At 46.0% G+C, this 22,082-nt stretch overlaps 3 protein-coding genes across 3 annotated transcripts; 1 reads left to right on the top strand and 2 right to left on the bottom strand.

Annotated features, from left to right (window-relative positions):
- Positions 1 to 905: 905 nt before the first annotated feature.
- Positions 906 to 3,536, bottom strand: LOC147986563 (uncharacterized). Its single transcript, XM_087542058.1, has 2 exons — positions 2,640 to 3,536; positions 906 to 2,225 (listed from the first exon to the last, which is right to left on the bottom strand). The coding sequence occupies exons 1-2, from the start codon at positions 3,534 to 3,536 to the stop codon at positions 906 to 908; spliced, it is 2,217 nt and encodes a 738-aa protein (XP_087398184.1).
- A 42-nt stretch (positions 3,537 to 3,578) lies between these two features.
- Positions 3,579 to 14,834, bottom strand: LOC147986564 (uncharacterized). Its single transcript, XM_087542059.1, has 6 exons — positions 14,608 to 14,834; positions 8,770 to 8,773; positions 5,284 to 5,466; positions 5,114 to 5,206; positions 4,104 to 5,018; positions 3,579 to 4,012 (listed from the first exon to the last, which is right to left on the bottom strand). Exons 1-6 carry the CDS (start codon positions 14,782 to 14,784, stop codon positions 3,579 to 3,581), a joined length of 1,806 nt encoding a protein of 601 aa, XP_087398185.1. The 5' UTR covers positions 14,785 to 14,834.
- A 4,224-nt stretch (positions 14,835 to 19,058) lies between these two features.
- Positions 19,059 to 19,828, top strand: LOC125533980 (pathogenesis-related protein PRMS-like). Its single transcript, XM_048697296.2, has one exon. The coding sequence runs from the start codon at positions 19,175 to 19,177 to the stop codon at positions 19,715 to 19,717; it is 543 nt and encodes a 180-aa protein (XP_048553253.1). The 5' UTR covers positions 19,059 to 19,174; the 3' UTR covers positions 19,718 to 19,828.
- Positions 19,829 to 22,082: the final 2,254 nt, after the last annotated feature.

The raw sequence follows: 22,082 nt of genomic DNA on the forward strand, positions 1-22,082 counted from the left end.
GACGTTTGGTAGTACCCAAAGTGTTCCTCCGGTAAACGGGAGTTGCATAATCTCATAGTTACAGGAACATGTATAAGTCATGAAGAAAGCAATAGCAACATACTAAACGATCGGGTGCTAAGCTAATGGAATGGGTCATGTCAATCAGATCATTCTCTTAATGATGTGATCCCGTTAATCAAATAACAACTCATTGTTCATGGTTAGGAAACATAACCATCTTTGATTAACGAGCTAGTCAAGTAGAGGCATACTAGTGACACTTTGTTTGTTTATGTATTCACACATGTATTATGTTTCCGGTTAATACAATTCTAGCATGAATAATAAACATTTATCATGATCATAAGGAAATAAATAATAACTTTATTATTGCCTCTAGGGCATATTTCCTTCACAAGCATCTTCCTCCTGCATATGTTTGAAATTTCACAGTGTCTCTTGTTATTTCCAGCTTGAACAGGTGCATCTTTGATCAAGTATAGGACAGGCAGATGTCAGAAAAGGAATACTCATGGTTTTTGAAGACTGACCATGCTCCCTCGAGTACTACACAACAACAAACTCAGGTTAGTGTGCATTAAGATCTACAATAGTTATGTGATTGTAACGCAGAATTGAACATACTTTACCTTGAGTTGCTATAATTTGATCAGGCGATTTCATGTGCTAAGGACTTCCTTGTAGACTATGTTCTTCATGGTCGTTAATAAGGGCTCAGATCTTTTTCTCTTCTTTGAATTCTTGCTTTGGTCCTTGCCCTTGCCCTTACCATTGCCGTTGTCCTTGATGGCGAGAATCTTAATGTTCCTCTTCGCGGTGGCTCTAGACAATGCAACGTCGAGCTGACCGTGAGAGAAAATCGGGTCCGGTAGGTATACCTCGACAATCGGGATGGTCTGCCCTTACGCCTTGTTGATTGTCATGGCAAAGCTGAGCCTAATAGGGAACTGCTTCCTCTTGAATTTGAAAGGGAATATATCGTCATCAGATGGGCAGAGAGGTATTCGAGGAGGGAACACCCTCCTACCAGCATGTTGTCCTAGCATGATTTCTGCGTCGATGGCATTCCTCTGGAAACCCCGGACCACAAGCCTTGTGCCGTTACACAACCCATTAGCTGGATCAATGTTTCTCAACAGTATAACGGGGCAATTTATCTTTAGTTTGAGCGCATGCGGAGGCAAACCGTTGGGAGTCAGGTTGTTCAGGAACTCAGGGGCATAGTAGCCGTGTGGATCATCCTCTGCACTATCAAAACTATGGTAGATCTTCTCTTCGCCCTGGAAGCGCTCTATCATGCGTGTGTTTATCTTATCAATGTTGTCGTTCTTGGTGGAGAGGATCGCTCGAGATGTCATGTATTTTGGATCAACCATGTTGTGGTCTAGAGCAGGAAATACATGTTCGATTAGCTTCTCTAGGTCAATGTCGTCTCCTGTTGGCGGCACACAAATGTCCTCGGGGATCCTTATGTTGCCTTCCTCGTCGGTTTCCTTGGTGCCGTTGCCTACCCTTAGCAAGTAATCTGCGAACCATGGGTCGTTATGTGCCCTCATGTTGGTGACGAGCCTTAGCTGGCACATGCCCTTCCAAAGGTACGAACTCCGCAGGGTCGCATCGATTATCTGACCCCGGGACCCCTTCCTGACGACCAGAAGCACTTGCCTGAAGTCCCCACCGAACACGACAGTCTTTCCCCCGAATGGTCGGTCTTGTCGTCCCATGATGTCCCGCATGCTATTATCCAGTGCCTCAACCGCTTGCCGCTTTGTCATGGTGGCCTCGTCCCATAGGATGAGTGAAGCCATGTGCAGGAGCTTTGCTGTCCCACTTTGCTTGGTGAAGCTGCACGACCCCCCATCTTCAATGCTGAGTGGGATCTTGAACCTCGAGTGGGCTGTCCTTCCTCTAGGTATGATGGAAGCTGCGACGCCAGACGTCGCCGTAGCCACCGCGATCTTACCCTCGCCTCGAACCTTTGCAAGCAGTGCCTTGTATAGGAAGGTCTTCCCGGTGCCTCCTGGGCCATCGACAAAGAATACACCCCCATCATCGACATCGACTATTGCCAGTATCTCGTCATATGCAAGCCTCTGCTCAGGGTTTAGCGAGGATGCTAAAGCAGCGTCGTTCGCGTCAACCTTGATTGTGGACTCCTCGGTGACTTCTCTGGCCTCACCTCCAGCAGTGTCATAGGTCTCGTCGATGTCCGGAAGAGAGAACTACGCTATGTCTTTGCCCATGGACTGTAGCATGCCCCTGATGTCAAGCAACACTATCTGCTCCACTGCCTTTGAGCATGTGTGTGATCGGCGGTAGTCATCAGACATCGCCTCTAGGTGCCTATGCCATAGACCGCGCACATCACCTGGCTCACAAAATACCAAGATTGTTGCAAAGAGCCTCCTGAGTGAGGCTGGCACCGCGAACTCTGTTGACTCTGTATGACACTCGTCAAGCGTGTTGTCGGCCTCGATGAGGCCCAATCTCTCGGCAACCTCACGGAAGCTATCACATAGCACACCGTCCACGGTTCGCAGGTCCTCGAAGGATGTCTTGTCTGGTACGTGGTTGAGCAGCACTCACAGGAAGTACCGCTCCCCCTCTGCTGGATGGGCTGACACGATTCGACCTACTTGGTGCTGCTTTTCTCTCGGCCTCCAGTACTTCTGTCTCTGCCATGTGAAACTTCCCGGGAAGTCCTTGTACAGGATATCCCGAGCCCACTTGTGCTTCTGATTAGCGAGAAAATACTCAGTCAGCATTGACTTAGATGCATTATCACGGGCGACGACATCGGTCAGGTTCTCTTGCGCTTTGAATGTGACACTATGCATATTAGGGAGATGAAGCGGCAATTGTAGGACCGATGGGAAACTCTCAGAAAGGTTCAAGCCAAATATCCTCCACGTCGCCTCCGGTGGAGTAACCCATCTCGCATCAATGTACCTTTTAATCTCGTCTACAACCCCGTTGCTGTCAGGCTGGTCGATGCTGATTGAAGCTCGATCATGGCCCTTGTATACGTATTTGTAAAGGTACTTGACGGCCTTGATGCTGGAGCACACCTCAACATTAATGTGGCAGTTGAACATCCGCAACAGATAAGGGTTGTAAGGTACCACCCATCTGTTATCTAGCAGATGACGGCGAACTTTAGCCCTACGACCATCGTCCCGCTGTCGATAGACCGGGTATGAATCCTTCCCCTGTAAGGTGTTCTGGTTGAACGGTTGTGGGTACTTGCTCTTGCACTTCAAGTCTTGCATGCACACATTTTGGGCATTTAGATTACCGCATGGGCCATGCATCATATGCTTCACGACCATGGCATAGAGCTCTGGATACTTATGCTTGTCCGGGAGCTCTGCAGATATGAGGCGGTCATACTGCTCTGGCACCAAAATTTTATAATTTGAATTCATGATCAACAGGAAGTGCGCATGGGGGAGGCCCCTCTTCTGGAACTCGACGACATACACATGCGCTACCACAACACCCAGGATGTGCTTCTTGAACAACATCTCTTTCATGGTCTCCAGCTTGGCCCTGAACACACGTGCGACAAGATCTGGTCAGTCCTGGGGTGTCTGGCCAGGAAGCAGCTCATTCAGTATCTCCTCCCAGCTAGGGTTGCATGTCATAGTCAAAAAGATGTCAGGCTTCCCGTACGTCTGCACCAATGCCATGGCGTCCATATGCCTCCGCTTCATGTCTCGTCCGCACCCCTGATGTGTCCCTGGGAGCACGATCCTCTTGCCAACAGCGCTCGCTTGCATCTCCCCAACTGCGATACTATCCACAAGGCCTTGGTATAAATCGGCACGTATCTGCGTCTGGTGGTCCCTGACCCACTTCAGCCTACAACCCTCAATCTTGATGAACATGTCGACACCCCACTGCTGGAACAGGCGTGCTCCATGAAGTATGGGGTTGTATATCGCAGGGCACGTCTGTAGCCGGTAACAGTAGTAGTCCCTAACAAAGACACACAACCGGCTGTTCCCCTCTATGGAAAGATGTGAAAGAAGAAGGTTAGGTACCATATGGGAAGGATAGACAATGTTTTTTTTGCATATAAGCATACCAAACAGGCGGACCTGAATCGTTATCGCGGTTTCCTCTTGGTTGTTGTGCAAGTTCCCAAGGGACATTGTGCTTAGGGATATTTGGATGCCAACCAAGCTCCCCCCTTGGGAAAAAGAGGGGATACGACAGCGGGTCATAGCAGCCTTCTGTGGCATGTATACTATGCTTCTCGTTGTTGTCACCATAGAGTGTAATGCTGCGGTTGAACCTGTTTGCTAGATCACTTCCCTCGACCCAAATCGCAGCCACCTCAGATGACACCGGTCTGTTATATCTTCGTTGGTCTAGCTTCTGGTCAATGTTGAGGTCTATCCGGTATTCCTCGAGGTTTTCCTTGTGGGCACCCAAACTCCTAAACTGTTGGGAGTAGGGATTTTCCTTGAGGATGTCCACTAACTTGCTGACAACGCACTGGTCCAATTGCTTGGTGGCCTCCTTGCGATGGCTTAAGCTAGGGTCGTCGTCATAGAAGTACAACTGCAGATGTTCAGGACGAGATCTTGGACCGAATGAGTGCACCTTGTGGTACATAGTGCCATGTGCCCGAAACGTGTACACCCCGGACTTCATGTTTGTGTAGTTGTTGTCTAGGCTGACACCAAGGGTAGTGAAGGAGAAGTGCCCGTTGAAGAACCGAATGCTCTCCCGGAAATGCCGAGAGTCTGCATCCGCGCTAGACCATAACCTCATCATCTCCGGGATAGGCTCCGGTTCAGCCAGCTCAATCTCCCCGTTCCGACAGCAGAAGCCGTCAGTCTCGTACTGGAACTTCTTGGCCTTGCAATGGTCACAGTTCGCCGCGTGCTTCAAGATGTGCGTGCTATCTGGGATGTTCGAGTACACATAGTCGAAAGGATCAAGCTCGATAGATCCCGTGTTCGAGGAGTCTACGGGCTCATTGACGTCCGTGCTATCAGCGTTGGATCCTGCAAGCATTCTCGAGACATAATATGTCACGATAGGATGCAAAACATAAACCAATAGTATAGAAGGATGAGCAGCGAAAGACGCCTCAGAGTACCTTCACCGGCAAATAGGTAGTACTCATCATCCATGAGATCACCGGAGAGTCCATTCTCGTCCATGATGCCGCTAAGGAAGGCCTCCATGTCAGCTGCAACATTGTTGAGCCGGTAAGTAATGGTTTAGTGCGAGTGGTCACTGGATGGGGAGTAAAGATGAGAGGGTTACCATCGGTCCCGATGGTGTAAGATGGCGTGCTTGATGAAGGGGAGGAAGCCGGTGAAGCAGCTCCTGTGGGCTGTGTTTCTGAGCTTGTTGCTGCTCTGTTCACATCTAAGGTACTTGGGTGTGGAGACCTTCGCTTAGCTGCAAAGCTTGCATTACGACGATCTAGCAACGCCGACCTCTCACCTTCAGCTATGCTTTTGCTGTGCACTCTTCGTTTTGCGGCACTCCCTTGAATGTTCTTTACCGCCATACCTTGTTTGTGAGCTCGCTCGCGAGCCCTACGCTGTGCTCTGGTTGAAGGAAATATGCCCTAGAGGCAATAATAAAGTTATTATTTATTTCCTTATACCATGATAAATGTTTATTATTCATGCTAGAATTGTATTAACCGGAAACATAATACATGTGTGAATATATAGACAAACAGAGTGTCACTAGTATGCCTCTACTTGACTAGCTCGTTAATCGACGATGGTTATGTTTCCTAACCATAAACAAAAGAGTTGTTATTTGATTAACGGGATCACATCAATAGATGAATGATGTGATTGACATGACCCATTCCATTAGCTTAGCACCCGATCGTTTAGTACATTGCTATTGCTTTCTTCATGACTTATACATGTTCCTACGAATATGAGATTATGCAACTCCCGTTTGCCGGAGGAACACTTTGTGTGCTACCAAACGTCACAACGTAACTGGGTGATTATAAAGGAGCTCTACAGGTGTCTCCAAAGGTACATGTTGGGTTGGCGTATTTCGAGATTAGGATTTGTCACTCCGATTGTCGGAGAGGTATCTCTGGGCCCTCTCGGTAATGCACATCACTTAAGCCTTGCAAGCATTGCAACTAATGAGTTAGTTGCAGGATGATGTATTATGGAACGAGTAAAGAGACTTGCCGGTAACGAGATTGAACTAGGTATTGAGATACCGACGATCGAATCTCGGGCAAGTAACATACCGATGACAAAGGGAACAACGTATGTTGTTATGTGGTCTGACCGATAAAGATCTTCGTAAAATATGTGGGAGCCAATATGAGCATCCAGGTTCCGCTATTGGTTATTGACCGGAGACGTGTCTCGGTCATGTCTACATTGTTCTCGAACCCGTAGGGTCCGCACGCTTAAGGTTTCGATGATAGTTATATTATGAGTTTATGAGTTTTGATGTACCGAATGAGTTCGGAGTCCCGGATGAGATCGGGGACATGACGAGGAGTCTAGAAATGGTCAAGACGTAAAGATCGATATATTGGACGACTATATTCGGACATCGGAAAGGTTCCGAGTGATTCGGGTATTTTTTGGAGTACCGGAGAGTTACGGGAATACGTATTGGGCCTTATTGGGCCATACGGGAAAGAAGGAAAAGGGCCTCAAGGGTGGCCGCACCCCTCCCCTTAGTCTGGTCCGAATTGGACTAGGGAAGGGGGGCGCCCCCTTCCTTCCTTCTCCTTTTCCCTTCCTCTTTTCCTATTCCATATGGGAGGTGGAATCCTACTAGGACTAGGGAGTCCTAGTAGGACTCCACACCTGGCGCGCCTCTCCTAGGGCCGGCCTCCTCCCCCTTGCTCCTTTATATACGGGGGCAGGGGGGCACCTCTAGACACACAAGTTGATCTTCGTGATCGTTCTCTTAGCCGTGTGCGGTGCCCCCCTCCAACATAATCCTCGATAATATTGTAGCGGTGCTTAGGCGAAGCCCTGCGACGGTAGAACATCAAGATCGTCACCACGCCGTCGTGCTGACGGAACTCTTCCCCGACACTTTGCTAGATCGGAGTCCGGGGATCGTCATCGAGCTGAACGTGTGCTAGAACTCGGAGGTGCCGTAGTTTCGGTGCTTGATCGGTCGGGCCGTGAAGACGTACGACTACATCAACCGCGTTGTCATAACGCTTCCGCTGTCGGTCTACGAGGGTACGTAGACAACACTCTCCCCTCTCGTTGCTATGTATCACCATGATCTTGCGTGTGCGTAGGAAATTTTTGAAATTACTACGTTCCCCAACAGTGGTATCAGAGCCTAGGTTTTATGTGTTGATGTTATATGCACGAGTAGAACACAAGTGAGTTGTGAGCGTTATAAGTCATACTGCTTACCAGCATGTCATACTTTGGTTCGGCGGTATTGTTGGACGAAGCGGCCCGGACCGACATTACGCGTACGCTTACGCGAGACCGGTTCTCCCAACGTGCTTTGCACAAAGGTGGATAGCAGGTGACAGTTTCTCCAACTTTAGTTGAACCGAGTGTGGCTACGCCCGGTCCTTGCGAAGGTTAAAACAACACCAACTTGACAAACTATCGTTGTGGTTTTGATGCGCAGGTAAGATTGGTTCTTGCTTAAGCCCGTAGCAGCCACGTAAAACTTGCAACAACAAAGTAGAGGACGTCCAACTTGTTTTTGCAGGGCATGTTGTGATGTGATATGGTCAAGACATGATGCTAAATTTTATTGTATGAGATGATCATGTTTTGTAACCAAGTTATCAGCAACTGGCAGGAGCCATATGGTTGTCGCTTTATTGTATGCAATGCAATTGCGCTGTAATGCTTTACTTTATCACTAAGCGGTAGCGATAGTCGTGGAAGCATAAGATTGGCGAGACGACAACGATGCTACGATGGTGATCAAGATGTCGCGCCGGTGACGATGGTGATCACGACGGTGCTTCGAAGATGGAGATCACAAGCACAAGATGATGATGGCCATATCATATCACTTATATTGGTTGCATGTGATGTTTATCTTTTATGCATCTTATATTGCTTTGATTGACGGTAGCATTTTAAGATGATCTCTCACTAATTATCAAGAAGTGTTCTCCCTGAGTATGCACTGTTGCGAAAGTTCTTCGTGCTGAGACACCACGTGATGATCGGGTGTGATAGGCTCTATGTTCAAATACAACGGGTGCAAAACAGTTGCACACGCAGAATACTCAGGTTATACTTGACGAGCCAAGCATATACAGATATGGCCTCGGAACACAGAGACCGAAAGGTCGAGCGTGAATCATATAGTAGATATGATCAACATAGCGATGTTCACCAATGAAACTACTCCATCTCACGTGATGATCGGACATGGTTTAGTTGATTTGGATCACGTGATCACTTAGAGGATTAGAGGGATGTCTATCTAAGTGGGAGTTCTTAAGTAATATGATTAATTGAACTTAAATTTATCATGAACTTAGTACTGGTATTATTTTGCAAATTATGTTGTAGATCAATAGCTCGTGTTGTTGTTTCCCTGTGTTTATTTTGATATGTTCCTAGAGAAAATTGTGTTGAAAGATGTTAGTAGCAATGATGCGGATTGGATCCGTGATCTAAGGTTTATCCTCATTGCTGCACAGAAGAATTATGTCCTTGATGCACCGCTAGGTGACAGACCTATTGCAGGAGCAGATGCAGACGTTATGAACGTTTGGCTAGCTCAATATGATGACTACTTGATAGTTTAGTGCACCATGCTTAATGGCTTAGAATCGGGACTTCAAAGACATTTTGAACGTCATGGACCATATGAGATGTTCCAGGAGTTGAAGTTAATATTTCAAGCAAATACCCGAGTTGAGAGATATGAAGTCTCGAACAAGTTCTATAGCTAAAAGATGGAGGAGAATCACTCAACTAGTGAGCATGTGCTCAGATTGTCTGGGTACTACAATCGCTTGAATCAAGTGGGAGTTAATCTTCCAGATAAGATAGTGATTGACAGAATTCTCTAGTCACCATCACCAAGTTAGTAGAACTTCGTGATGAACTATAATATGCAAGGGATAACGGAAACAACTCCCAAGCTCTTCGTGATGCTGAAATCAACGAAGGTAGAAATCTAGAAAACATCAAGTGTTGATGGTTGACAAGACCGCTAGTTTCAAGAAAAGGGCAAAGGGAAGAAGGGGAACTTCAAGAAGAACGGCAAGCAAGTTGCTGCTCAAGTGAAGAAGCCCAAGTCCGATCCTAAGCCTGAGACTAAGTGCTTCTACTGCAGAGGGACTGGTCACTGGAAGTGGATATTCCCCAAGTATTTGGCGGATAAGAAGGATGGCAAGGTAAACAAAGGTATATTGGATATACATGTTATTGATGTGTACTCTACTAGTGTTTATAGCAACCCCTCGGCATTTGATATTGGTTCAGTTGCTAAAAGTAGTAACTCAAATTGGGAGTTGCAGAATAAACAGAAACTAGTAAAGGGTGAGGTGACGATGTGTGTTGGAAGTAGTTCCAAGATTGATATGATCATCATCGCACACTCCCTATACTTTCAGGATTAGTGTTGAAACTAAATAAGTATTATTTGGTGTTTGCGTTGAGCATGAATATGATTTGATCATGTTTATTGCAATATGGTTATTCATTAAAATCAGAGAATAATTGTTGTTCTGTTTACATGAATAAAACCTTCACCCAATGAAAATAGTTCGTTGGATCTCGATCGTAGTGTTACACATATTCATAATATTGAAGCCAAAAGATGCAAAGTTAATAATGATAGTGCAACTTATTTGTGGCACTGCCGTTTAGGTCATATCGGTGTAAAGCGCATGAAGAAACTCCATACTGATGGACTTTTGGAACCACTTGATTATGAATCACTTGGTACTTGCGAACCATGCCTCATGGGCAAGATGACTAAGACTCCGTTCTCCGGAACAATGGAGCGAGCAACAAACTTGATTGGAAATAATACATACTGATGTATGCAGTCCAATGAGTGTTGAGGCTCGCGGTGGGTATCGTTATTTTCTGACCTTCACAGATGATTTGAGCAGATATGAGTATATCTACTTCATGAAACATAAGTCTGAAACATTTGAAAAGTTCAAATAATTTCAGGGTGAAGTGGAAAATCATCGTGACAATAAAATAAGGTTTCTACGATCTGATCGCGGAGACAAATATTTGAGTTACGAGTTTGGTCTTCAACTAAAACATTGTGGAATAGTTTCACAAACTCATGCCACCTGGAACACCACAGCATAATGGTGTGTCCGATCATCATAACCGTACTTTATTGGATATAGTGCAATCTATGATGTCTCTTACCGATCTACCACTATCGTTTTGGGGTTATGCATTAGAGACAGTTGCATTCACGTTAAAAAGGGCACCATCTAAATCCGTTGAGACGACACAATCTGAATTATGGTTTGGCAAGAAACCAAAGTTGTCGTTTCTTAAAGTTTTGGGTTGTGATGCTTAAGTGAAAAAAATTCATCCTGATAAGCTCAAACCCAAATCGGAGAAATATGTCTTCATAGGATACCCAAAGGAGACTGTTGGGTACACCTTCTATCACAGATCCGAAGGCAAGACATTCGTTGCTAAGAATGGATCCTTTCTAGAGAAGGAGTTTCTCTCGAAAGAAGTGAGTGGGAGGAAAGTAGAAAACTTGATAAGGTAATTGTACCTTCTCCCTTATTGGAAAGTAGTTCATCACAGAAATCTATTCTTGTGACTACTACACCAATTAATGAGGAAGCTAATGATGATGATCATGTAACTTCAGATCAAGTTACTACCGAATCTCGTAGGTAAACCAGAGTGAGATCCGCACCAGAGTGGTACGGTAATCCTGTTTTGGAAGTCATGTTACTAGACCATAACGAACTTGCGAACTATGAGGAAGCGATGATGAGCCCAGATTCCGTGAAATGGTTTGAGGCCATGAAATCTGAGATATGATCCATGTATGAGAACAAAGTATGGACTTTGATGGATTTGCCCGATGATCGGCAAGCCATAGAAAATAAATGGATCTTCAAGAGGAAGACGGACGCTGATAGTAGTGTTACTATCTACAAAGCTAGACTTGTCGAAAAAGGTTTTTGACAAAGTTCAAGGTGTTGACTACGATGAAATTTTTCTCACTCGTAGCGATGCTTAAGTCTGTCCAAATCATGTTAGCAATTGCTGCATTTTTACGAAATTTGGCAAATGGATAAACAAAACTACATTCCTTAATGGATTTAAAGAAGAGTTGTATATGATGCAACCAGAAGGTTTTTTCAATCCTAAAGGTGCTAACAAAATATGCAAGCTCCAGCGATCCATCTATGGACTGGTGCAAGCATCTCGGAGTTGGAATATACGCTTTGAGAAGTTGATCAAAGCATATAGTTTTATACAGACTTGCGGTGAAGCCTGTATTTACAAGAAAGTGAGTGGGAGCACTACAACATTTCTGATAAGTATATGTGAATGACATATTGTTGATCGGAAATAATGTAGAATTATTCTGCAAAGCATAAAGGAGTGTTTTCAAAGAAGTTTTTCAAAGAAAGACCTCGGTGAAGCTGCTTACATATTAAGCATCAAGATCTATAGAGATAGATCAAGACGCTTGATAAGTTTTTTCAATGAGTACATACCTTGACAATATTTTGAAGTAGTTCAAAAATGGAACAGTCAAAGAAAGAGTTCTTGGCTGTTTTACAAGGTGTGAAATTGAGTAAGACTCAAAGCCCGACCACGGCAGAAGATAGAAAGAGAATGAAAGTCATTCCCTATGCCTCAGCCATAGGTTCTATAAAGTATGTCATGCTGTGTACCAGATCTATTATATACCCTACACTGTGTTAAGCAAGGGAGTACAATAGTGATCTAAGAGTAGATCACTGGACAGCGGTCAAAATTATCCTTAGTGGAATAAGGAAATATTTCTCAATTATGGAGGTGACAAAAGGTTCGTCGTAAAAAGTTACGTCGATGCAAGTTTTGACACAGATCTGGATGACTCTAAGTCTCGATCTAGATACATATTGAAAGTGGGAGCAATTAGCTAGAGTAGCTCCGTGCAGAGCATTGTAGACATAGAATTCGCAAAATACTTACGGATCTGTATGTGACAGACCCGTTGACTAAAATTATCTCACAAGCAAAACATGATCACACCTTAGTACTCTTTGGGTGTTAATCACATAAACGATGTGAACTAGATTACTGACTCTAGTAAACCCTTTGGGTATAGGTCACATGACGATGTGAACTATGGGTGTTAATCACATGGTGATGTGAACTATTAGTGTTGAATTACATGGCGATGTGAAATAGATTATTGACTCTAGTGCAAGTGGGAGACTGAAGGAAATATGCCCTAGAGGCAATAATAAAGTTATTATTTATTTCCTTATATCATGATAAATGTTTATTATTCATGCTAGAATTGTATTAACCGAAAACATAATACATGTGTGAATACATAGACAAACAGAGTGTCACTAGTATGCCTCTACTTGACTAGCTCGTTAATCGAAGATGGTTATGTTTCCTAACCATAAACAAAAGAGTTGTTATTTGATTAACGGGATCACATCATTAGAAGAATAATGTGATTGACATGACCCATTCCATTAGCTTAGCACCCGATCGTTTAGTACATTGCTATTGCTTTCTTCATGACTTATACATGTTCCTATGACTATGAGATTATGCAACTCCCTTTTGCCGGAGGAACACTTTGTGTGCTACCAAACGTCACAACGTAATTGGGTGATTATAAAGGAGCTTTACAGGTGTCTCCAAAGGTACATGTTGGGTTGGCGTATTTCGAGATTAGGATTTGTCACTCCGATTGTTGGAGAGGTATCTCTGGGCCCTCTCGGTAATGCACATCACTTAAGCCTTGCAAGCATTGCAACTAATGAGTTAGTTGCAGGATGATGTATTACGGAACGAGTAAAGGGACTTGCCGGTAACGAGATTGAACTACGTATTGAGATACCGACGATCGAATCTCGGGCAAGTAACATACCGATGACAAAGGGAACAACGTATGTTGTTATGCGGTCTGACCGATAAAGATCTTCGTAGAATATGTGGGAGCCAATATGAGCATCCAGGTTCCGCTATTGGTTATTGACCGGAGACGTGTCTCGGTCATGTCTACATTGTTCTCTAACCCGTAGGGTCCGCACGCTTAAGGTTTCGATGATAGTTATATTATGAGTTTATGAGTTTTGATGTACCGAAGGAGTTCGGAGTCCCGGATGAGATCGGGGACATGACGAGGAGTCTCGAAATGGTCGAGACGTAAAGATCGATATATTGGACGACTATATTCGGACATCGGAAAGGTTCCGAGTGATTCGGGTATTTTTTGGAGTACCGGAGAGTTACAGGAATACGTATTGGGCCTTATTGGGCCATACGGGAAAGAAGGAAAAGGGCCTCAAGGGTGGCCGCACCCCTCCCCTTAGTCTGGTGGAAATTGGACTAGGGAAGGGGGGCGCCCCCTTCCTTCCTTCTCCTTTTCCCTTCCTCTTTTCCTATTCCATATGGGAGGTGGAATCCTACTAGGACTAGGGAGTCCTAGTAGGACTCCACACCTGGCGCGCCTCTCCTAGGGACGGCCTCGTCCCCCCTTGCTCCTTTATATACGGGGGCAGGGGGCACCTCTAGACACACAAGTTGATCTTCGTGATTGTTCTCTTAGCCGTGTGCGGTGCCCCCCTCCAACATAATCCTCGATAATATTGTAGCGGTGCTTAGGCGAAGCCCTGCGACGGTAGAACATCAAGATCGTCACCACACCGTTGTGCTGACGGAACTCTTCCCCGACACTTTGTTGGATCAGAGTCCGGGGATCGTCATCGAGCTGAACGTGTGCTAGAACTCGGAGGTGCCGTAGTTTCGGTGCTTGATCGGTCGGGCCGTGAAGACGTACGACTACATCAACCGCGTTGTCATAACGCTTCCGCTGTCGGTCTACGAGGGTACGTAGACAACACTCTCCCCTCTCGTTGCTATGCATCACCATGATCTTGCGTGTGCGTAGGAATTTTTTTAAAATTACTACGTTCCCCAACACTGGTCTCCTGCTTCTACTCATGGGCTTGATTCTGGTTGTGTATTTGCTGATCATTGGTTTGCTCGGAGGCATTTATGAGGTCGCTGGGGGCCTCATTATCGTCCAGGGTACGACTAAGGTACTCGCCTGCACGATTGGGGAGCCGGTAAATACTGGTTCAACGCACATGGATATAACAAGTAGAGTAAAGTTGGGAGGATTACCGTTTGATTCGTAGCTGTAACCAGCCTTACTCGCTAACCGGGGGGGGGGGGGAGGAGCTGAGGCGGCGGGGTCTCTGACAGCCAATGCATGAGTGCTCGACATCAGGTTGGGCGTAGCTAAGGTAGCTGCATCTGGGCGTGGCATTGCAATGGATTCAGCGCAAGGGATGTTGCGCCTAGCTGCGAGTAGTGCGTTGCGTTCAGCTAGCATCTTCTGCTTCTCCTTGGGTGGTATGTTGTGCACACGTGCTCTTCGACGAGCGTTTGTCTCTTGCTTCTCCTCGACCGGCATATTTTGGTAGGACGCCCTTCTGCAGCTGTTCCTCTCTTGCTTGTCCTCGACCGGCATATATTGGTAGGACGCCCTTCTGCACCTGTTCCTCTCTTGCTTGTCCTCGACTGACATATTTTTGTAGGACGCCCTTCTGTAGTTGTTCCTCTCTTGTCTGTCCTCGACCGGCATATTTTGGTACGACACCCCAACCGGTATATCTGAACCAATATTATGCTGAATGCTGCTGTGTGTTCCATGAAGTGATACACGGTGATCATAGTAAGTGGCTTCACGAGAATGATTTCCTGAAGAACCATTTTATGTGGATCACTTTGTTAACAAATGTATGAATGCACAATCTGAAAAAAATGTCATGTGTAAAGTTGATACCGATTGAGGTTTGCACCTGCTGTATTGGGTGGAAGGCTGTGAGATTGCCGGCTATGGGAACCATCATAGGCACTTGTGTGCGCACATTGTCATCATCATCGGAAGACGAAACACTGTAGTTAGTGGTGTCCGTTTGTTCGCGTATGAAGAAACCAGATGGTGGCCGGGATGTAGTGGTGGGTTGTGATCTTGGTCTCCTCTCATAATCAACAACTGAGAAGATTAATGTAGGCTAAGTTATGAAAGCTTATTGAAGACCTTATGTCCAGACATGTGATTGGCATACACATACCTCTTTTCCCTTTATCATAGAGATCCCCTCTGTCTTGTGACATTTATGTGTCCTGTAGAAGCTTTAGGTTCTTATTACCTGCTTTCTTTTGCATTTCAAAAATGATCAGGCAGTTACTGGAATTTCTGTCATTTATTTGCATTGGGTGTACTTGCTGCAAAGACATCAGAGATAACATGGTGCAAATGAAGCATTTGATGAGCCTATTCTTCCTTGAAATAGTAGAGATTCAGGTAGCTGGCACATAGACTAAAAGGTTCAGTCCTTAAAGGTTCAGTGTTCAGTCCTTAAAGGTTCAGTTTAGTATGTGTCTGATGTAGGTACTTTGCTGAGACATCATGAATGCATTTATCTGTAGGAAACAGCTGAGGAGGGCAAACAAACCTAGGGAACTGTGAAGATGGTGACAGGAGGATGTAGCTGCAGCGTCGGGAGATGGGGGTGCAGCGATAGCCTGCGCATGGAGGTTGTCGTTCAGGCGCGGAGGTGGCTGGTTCGGACGACCGCGAGGTTGCTGCCGCAGTCTGGTTACAACACTTGAGAAGAGGCCACCGACCCTGGTACACAACAGTCGCGATCAGAGGTTGCTCGTTCCGGTGCCAGCTGAGGTTGCAGCTCAGCTCGTACAGCTGACGCCTGCCGCAAGAACGATGTGGCCGGACAGCGAGAGGAAGAACCGGCGTTTCTCTCCCCGGCGACGTGTGTTTGCGGCTGGCTTGATGGAGCTCGGCATGGACGTGGTTTGTTTTTTGGTCAATGGACCTCGCTCATGGAGTTCGTGGACTGAGTCCTAACTGTTTCTTCGGCTGGTGCGTGGTCGTGGTTCTCGCGCTGCAGTATTGGTTCCTGGATGTCGTTCGTGGGCTGGATTGGCGATGGATCTTGTTCGTGGGCCGAGTTAGAGAGGGATTGGCAAGGTAAGTTTTGAGGCTGGTGCGATCGTGGCCTCCTGGCCTCCTCGCTCAGGGCTGGCATACATGGGTAGGAGGTCGAACCATCACCACGACAACGACGACTGCAGATTCCCCTTTAATAGTAGAGATTTTCACGAAGCTGCCTTACAAGGTCACAGGTAGACATGTCGATATGTTTGCGAATGCCAGTATATCTTTTCACCACACTTATCTATTAGAGAGTGATTGTGGAATGTCCTGTGCTCACTTATGTACCATCCATTGTCTTTTGATTGGAGCAACTGTATCATTGTTGGGCACTTAGAACGGCAGGACCATGTGTTACTTTTTTCTGAAACCCCCTGCAAAAAGTTTGTCACAAAAAAATGCGGTTTTTCATTTTTATATGGCCAGAAGCATTATTTATGATGCATCAGCTCAGTTTTGTCATGCTGATGGTTAACCGAAAAATAATACTAACCGAGCAGCCACAACTATCTCCTGCATACATCTGGTCCTCTCAACGTTCAATCTGCCTTTTCCATATCGAACTCCAAAACCAATTTCCCAGGAATTCAGTGTAATAGTCATAGCTTCTCCAAGTGAATCAAAATTGTCTCCAACAGCAGGGATTACAACAGTTTCAGTCTTCTTCTCCGCATAGATCTCAATGTTTTTTCCAGGGTACTTATCCTTCCAGCACAGGATGGACGTTCAAGAGGTGCATTCTCTACACGGATTCTGTGTAATTTGGAAAGAAATCGACGCATGCACTGAATATTATTTCTTTGCTTAATTAACTACTACTATCTCGAAAATGCATAGGAGTACCTGCGGGCTCACCCTCCCTATATCTCATCATTGAGTAAGCATAGGGATCTGTACCGTTATATTAGTCTGCATGTATTTCTCAAATTTAATTGGACGTATGCTTATTTTAGGAGAGGTATTTTTCTATAGTCTTAATGATCCTTGACAAAGAATAAATGCATCTATGTGTGAACACATCTACATGTGAACAGTCGGACACTTGGATTAGACATCTGACAATGCCCCACATGCATGTAAATTTTAAGAGCCTTACGTTTTGAATCATATAAACACATCTAATAAATGCAGCTTGTGGAGTACCCCCCACCCCCCATCCGAAAATACTTGTCATTAAAATGGACAAAAGAAGATATATGTAGACGTATTTTAGTTCTAGAAACATCTTTTTTATCTATTTTGATGACAAGTATTTTTGGACAGAGGGAGTCCAATTTCCTAGGAAATTTCTTTCAATGCTAATTCCTAGACAATTGTGTAGGTATATTCGAGAGATTTTTCAACACATTTCATATTGTTTTTTATCTTTAGTGAAAAACTGAGAACTTCATGGTAATGGTTCTTGAAACTTATTCATAATAATCTCAGATTTTTTTGAAAATCCGAGGAATTATTCTCTTGTAGAAAGCTGAGGATTTAATAATAAAATTTTAAGAAAGGTGCAATTAATTGTCAAAATCAAAACAAATGTATCCCGTCACATAGACACAAACGAAATTGCTACAGGACATCCGTGGAAGAGAAAATTTCTTTCTTTACATTTTTACAATGCTTCATCATGCATGGTTCTTTTTATTAAATGGACATGTACCAGAAGTCTTTGCCATTCATTGCTTGGTTGAAATCTTTGCTATGTTTGTCAGACACAGTATCTCGAATTGCGCTTTCGCTCCAATTAAACTAAAACCTACACCGATCCCCAAACGAATAACTAGTGGCTTTGATTTAAGGGGTGTGCGTCGTCGTGCCTCTTCGTCCGCGTCCCTATTATCGGGCATATAGGAGATGTATGGCAGCAAGCAGTACCGTGATTTAGCATTTCTTATGTCATGCATTGTATTTGGAAAAAAGAACAAACATAATTGATTCAGGAGCAGAGAAATGGATATATGTACCTCGTTGGGAACAGTTGTCCAGCCGGGGGCTTGAGGATCATCCTTCCCGGTTGACTGCTGTGGGCTGGGCGCTCAGACACTGGGAACAGATACCTGTCAACAGGATCTGATGGAAACTCGAAGCCATTGGCTTCCGTCCCGCCTCCGCCGTCGCCATGGCGTTGCCTCTGCTTTTGACAGCTGCGGTCGTCCAAAGGGATAAATCTTTTATTTTGGGTATACTACTACAGGGGTCAGGTGGGGCGTGGTGGAGCCGCTGTGCCATACATTCTTATCCATTGCAAATTCACCGGTTCGTGACACGGGACGGAACGTGGCCAACTGTCATGAACCGGCACTTCCGTTCTGTACCATGGGAACAGTTGACCCGTGCGCCGTGACCGAATCGTCAGATGAAACGTCGGTCCGACCGTATTCCACTATTCCACGTTAAGTACGGGTCTTTTTTTTTAACATAAGCACATACGCACACCCCTATAAATGCACACATGCATCCCCTATCTCTATGAGCATTTCCGAAAGACTGAGCCGACATATCATCTTGAGATTTACAAAGTCACTATAGGCACCTCATCATCGACGGGAACCAGAATTTAAACCCTGCTGGGCTGAGCATACCACCGTCCCTCTAACCATCCAACCACAGATTAGTTCTCCTGACATATACAATTGCATTCAAAGCCCGGTGGAACATATCCCTCGTCCATTTGGCAGGTGCTCGTCCGCTACAACGCTGCTCTCTTGCTTGTCTATCTGCTTGCAAATTGAATACTTGTAGATCAATTAAGCTGCTTGCCTGCTAACAAGTCAGCTTTGCATGTAGGCGCATGCGCGTGCCTCTGCTACATGGGCGGCTTGGGTGGTGATGGACGGATGCAGTGAATGCCATTAATTTACTCGGAGATGAACGCTGGTGATGTTAATTCTCCCAAGTCCAAACTGACGCATAAGCAGCAAACTTGTATCCAAAACGCTTTTGCAAGTTAACCCCTCGTGTTGTCCTATATAAGCACGTCAATTCCTCTACAACTTCACCAAATCAACTGAGCTCACAGTCACAGATGCAACAGATGACCATGTCTCCTTCCATCTGCCTCGCCATCTTGTTGCTTGCACTGGTCCCGCAGTCGCCGGCATCAGCCAGCATTAACAACAACAATGGCGTCGCCGTCGCGGCCCCTAGCGTGCCCACGGCGACCCAGTTCCTGCAGGCGCACAACGACGCGCGTGGCGATGTCGGCGTGGCACCCCTGGAGTGGAACTCGACGCTGGAGCAGGACGCCCAGCGGTACGCGGACCGGCTCCGCATCGGCTGCAAGCTGGAGCCACTAGACATCGAGCTGATCTACCTGCAGAACACCTACAACGGCAGCGGTTACCAAGATGGCGCCGCCGTCACCGCCTCGTGGGTGAACGGGCGGCGGTGGTACGACTACCGCGCTAACGCGTGCGCGCCCGGCCACGAATGCGGGGCCTACAAGCTGGTGGTGTGCAGCACCGCGCAGGAGCTCGGCTGCGCCCGCCGCACCTGCCGGAGCAGCCCCGACACCGTGGCTGTTTGCAGCTACTTCCCTGCCTGCGACTACAACGACCGGCCATACTGAGTACTGTATATATACGGAAGCTAAATCAGGAAAGATGTCTTCTGTTCAAATAGTATATGATGCGAAATAAGGCGTTTGGTCCGGCGGTTTGTTTTGGTCAAGTAATGGGGAATTCGGACTACACTCTGACTGAAGCTGTCTGTTACTTTTGTGGGAAATTTCAGTTCGCCCGTAAACCACTTTATTTATCTGTAAATCCCGGTACCGCAATGTTATTCGTAGCTCAATCTGATGGTGATATCGCCTGAACCAAATAGCAGATGTGTGTGACTAGTTTTCGACTTTCCTCACGTACGATTAGTTTCTCACCAGAAACTCTACACGCCTTTCTCCCCGCAATCTGATCTGCTCGATCCTACTCTCCATCCACGATATCCTGATTTCTGTTTGTTCCAAAAAAAAAAGATTATGTCCAATGCAGTGTAGTAGAGTTAACACTCGCAATAAAGACGCCGGATGATGGTTGAAATGAAATGATCCCGTTCTAACATGGACATCATAACCATAACCCTTCTCTTTCTCATGGAAATCATGAGAGGAAAACATAAACAAACAAAAAGTGGCAGGTCATGCACCAATAACAAAAGACAATGATCAACAGAGGTGAAGGTGAAGAATACTCCACAAGGCTGCATGAGACATAAACATCAATTGCAGATCACCGCAGGTGTAGTTCACATGTCCATAAAATGCAGGCAATATGAGTAGGGAATTCTAGCAGTAGAGAGATTACCACATGTCAATTTCAGTTAGTTACTGAAAATTGGACTACAAAATCTACTACATTAGTCCCTAAGAAAACTCAATTAAGGATTGCCTTCATCTTGAGTCCCTTCAGTATTCTTCAGGCAGTAGATCAAACCCACAACTTTGCAGCTAATATCCATCAGCAGTGTTTGATTCTTCTGAATTTTATTCTGCCAATACATTGAAGTTTCCCAAGCTCGCCAATTTCATCTCATAGCCCTCATTGTTGTCAATCTCACCTCCATCCGCCAACCCCTCAAAGGGTTGTGCAGCTCCAAGACTCACCGTCTGCCGACGTACTTTGGTCTTCTGCTACCTTCTCCAGTGCTTTCACTATACTTCTTCACCCCCCGACCCTCGTTTTGGTTCGCAACAGCAGCACCAGTTTCCTCATAATGTTGTTCATTGTTGTCTACCTCACCTCCATCAGTCAACAGCTACCAGTGTGAAGCACCAAGGCCCTTCTGCCTGCCCTTATGCTTCCATTGCTTTTGGTATTCCTGAACGAGTGCATCTCCAGTTGACAATGGTGATGTTGTTACTCCGTGCATGACACGAGGGCCTTGCAAAGTTGCAATTACATGTCCTGATGGTTCCCAGTCCTAGCATGTCTGTGGGTATCAATGAAACTCACAGAGCAATTCTAGTTGAGCACAAAATTTCGTGCATGTATGAACCTAAGAATGATTGGGCTCTACTCCTTGGTTAGCTCAGATGGTCAATATGGTTTACTTGTGAAGTATTGTTCCATCTCTCATCTCACGCTTAAATAAGAACACCGTGTGTTGCAACAACCATGGAATGGATGCTTTCTTGAAGTTTAGTACTTCCATAATGGGCACATGGGCACTCATGTATTGTTCAGCATCACTTACTCAATGAACTGACCATACTGACTTAGGTTCAACAGTAAGTCCAGTACAACAAAAGTTACATGATCAGTTTGCAAGGGTGCGTACAAGTTCAAAGTGCTCCCCTAATTGGCTATACTACGAGACACTTTATTATAGTTCTTCCTAGCCAAAACAAAGCAACTTTAGAGTTTTGCTTTTGATCATCCTTTAATTATGCCAGTGCTAGCAAGCAGGTGATCAACCAAACTCTTCGTTGTTGATCCCTTGCAACAACAACGTATCCTGCTCGGCCCTCTTGTTGCCCCCTCGGGCGACTCGAGGGCGACTAGGGTTCCCTGGCCGCCGCCACCCCCTCCACCTCATTCCTCCCCTCGCTGCTACCGAAGACGGCCGCCGGTGAAGGTGGCGGTGGGGGATCTTGGTGCTCCATCCCCTCTCGGAGGCCAGTGGTTTCTGCGTGGCGGCCCTAGCCGGTGATGCGGTGGCATTGGGCAGCAGGTGGCGTTCGTAGGGGGTGCTGGCCAGCGTGCTCGGCCATGGGGGCGGCGGGTGGCTGGTGGAGTCCGACCGCAGTGCGAAGTCTCTTCTTTGTCAGATCTGGAGGTTCGAAATCCCCCTTCCTCGCTGCCTCTCTCTCTCTCTCCATCGACAGAGGTTAGCGATTTGTTTTCTGGCTCCGGCGTTGGTGGGTGTTGGTGGCCAGCTAGGGGGTGGGGGGAAACCTTGGCCGGTCCGGCTGGCCCAGTGGCGGCAACGCCCAAGGG

Source organism: Triticum urartu, chromosome 2A (genome assembly GCF_056163025.1).
Source record: "Triticum urartu cultivar PI428250 chromosome 2A, HENAU_Tu73, whole genome shotgun sequence".
Classification (NCBI taxonomy): Eukaryota; Viridiplantae; Streptophyta; class Magnoliopsida; order Poales; family Poaceae; genus Triticum; species Triticum urartu.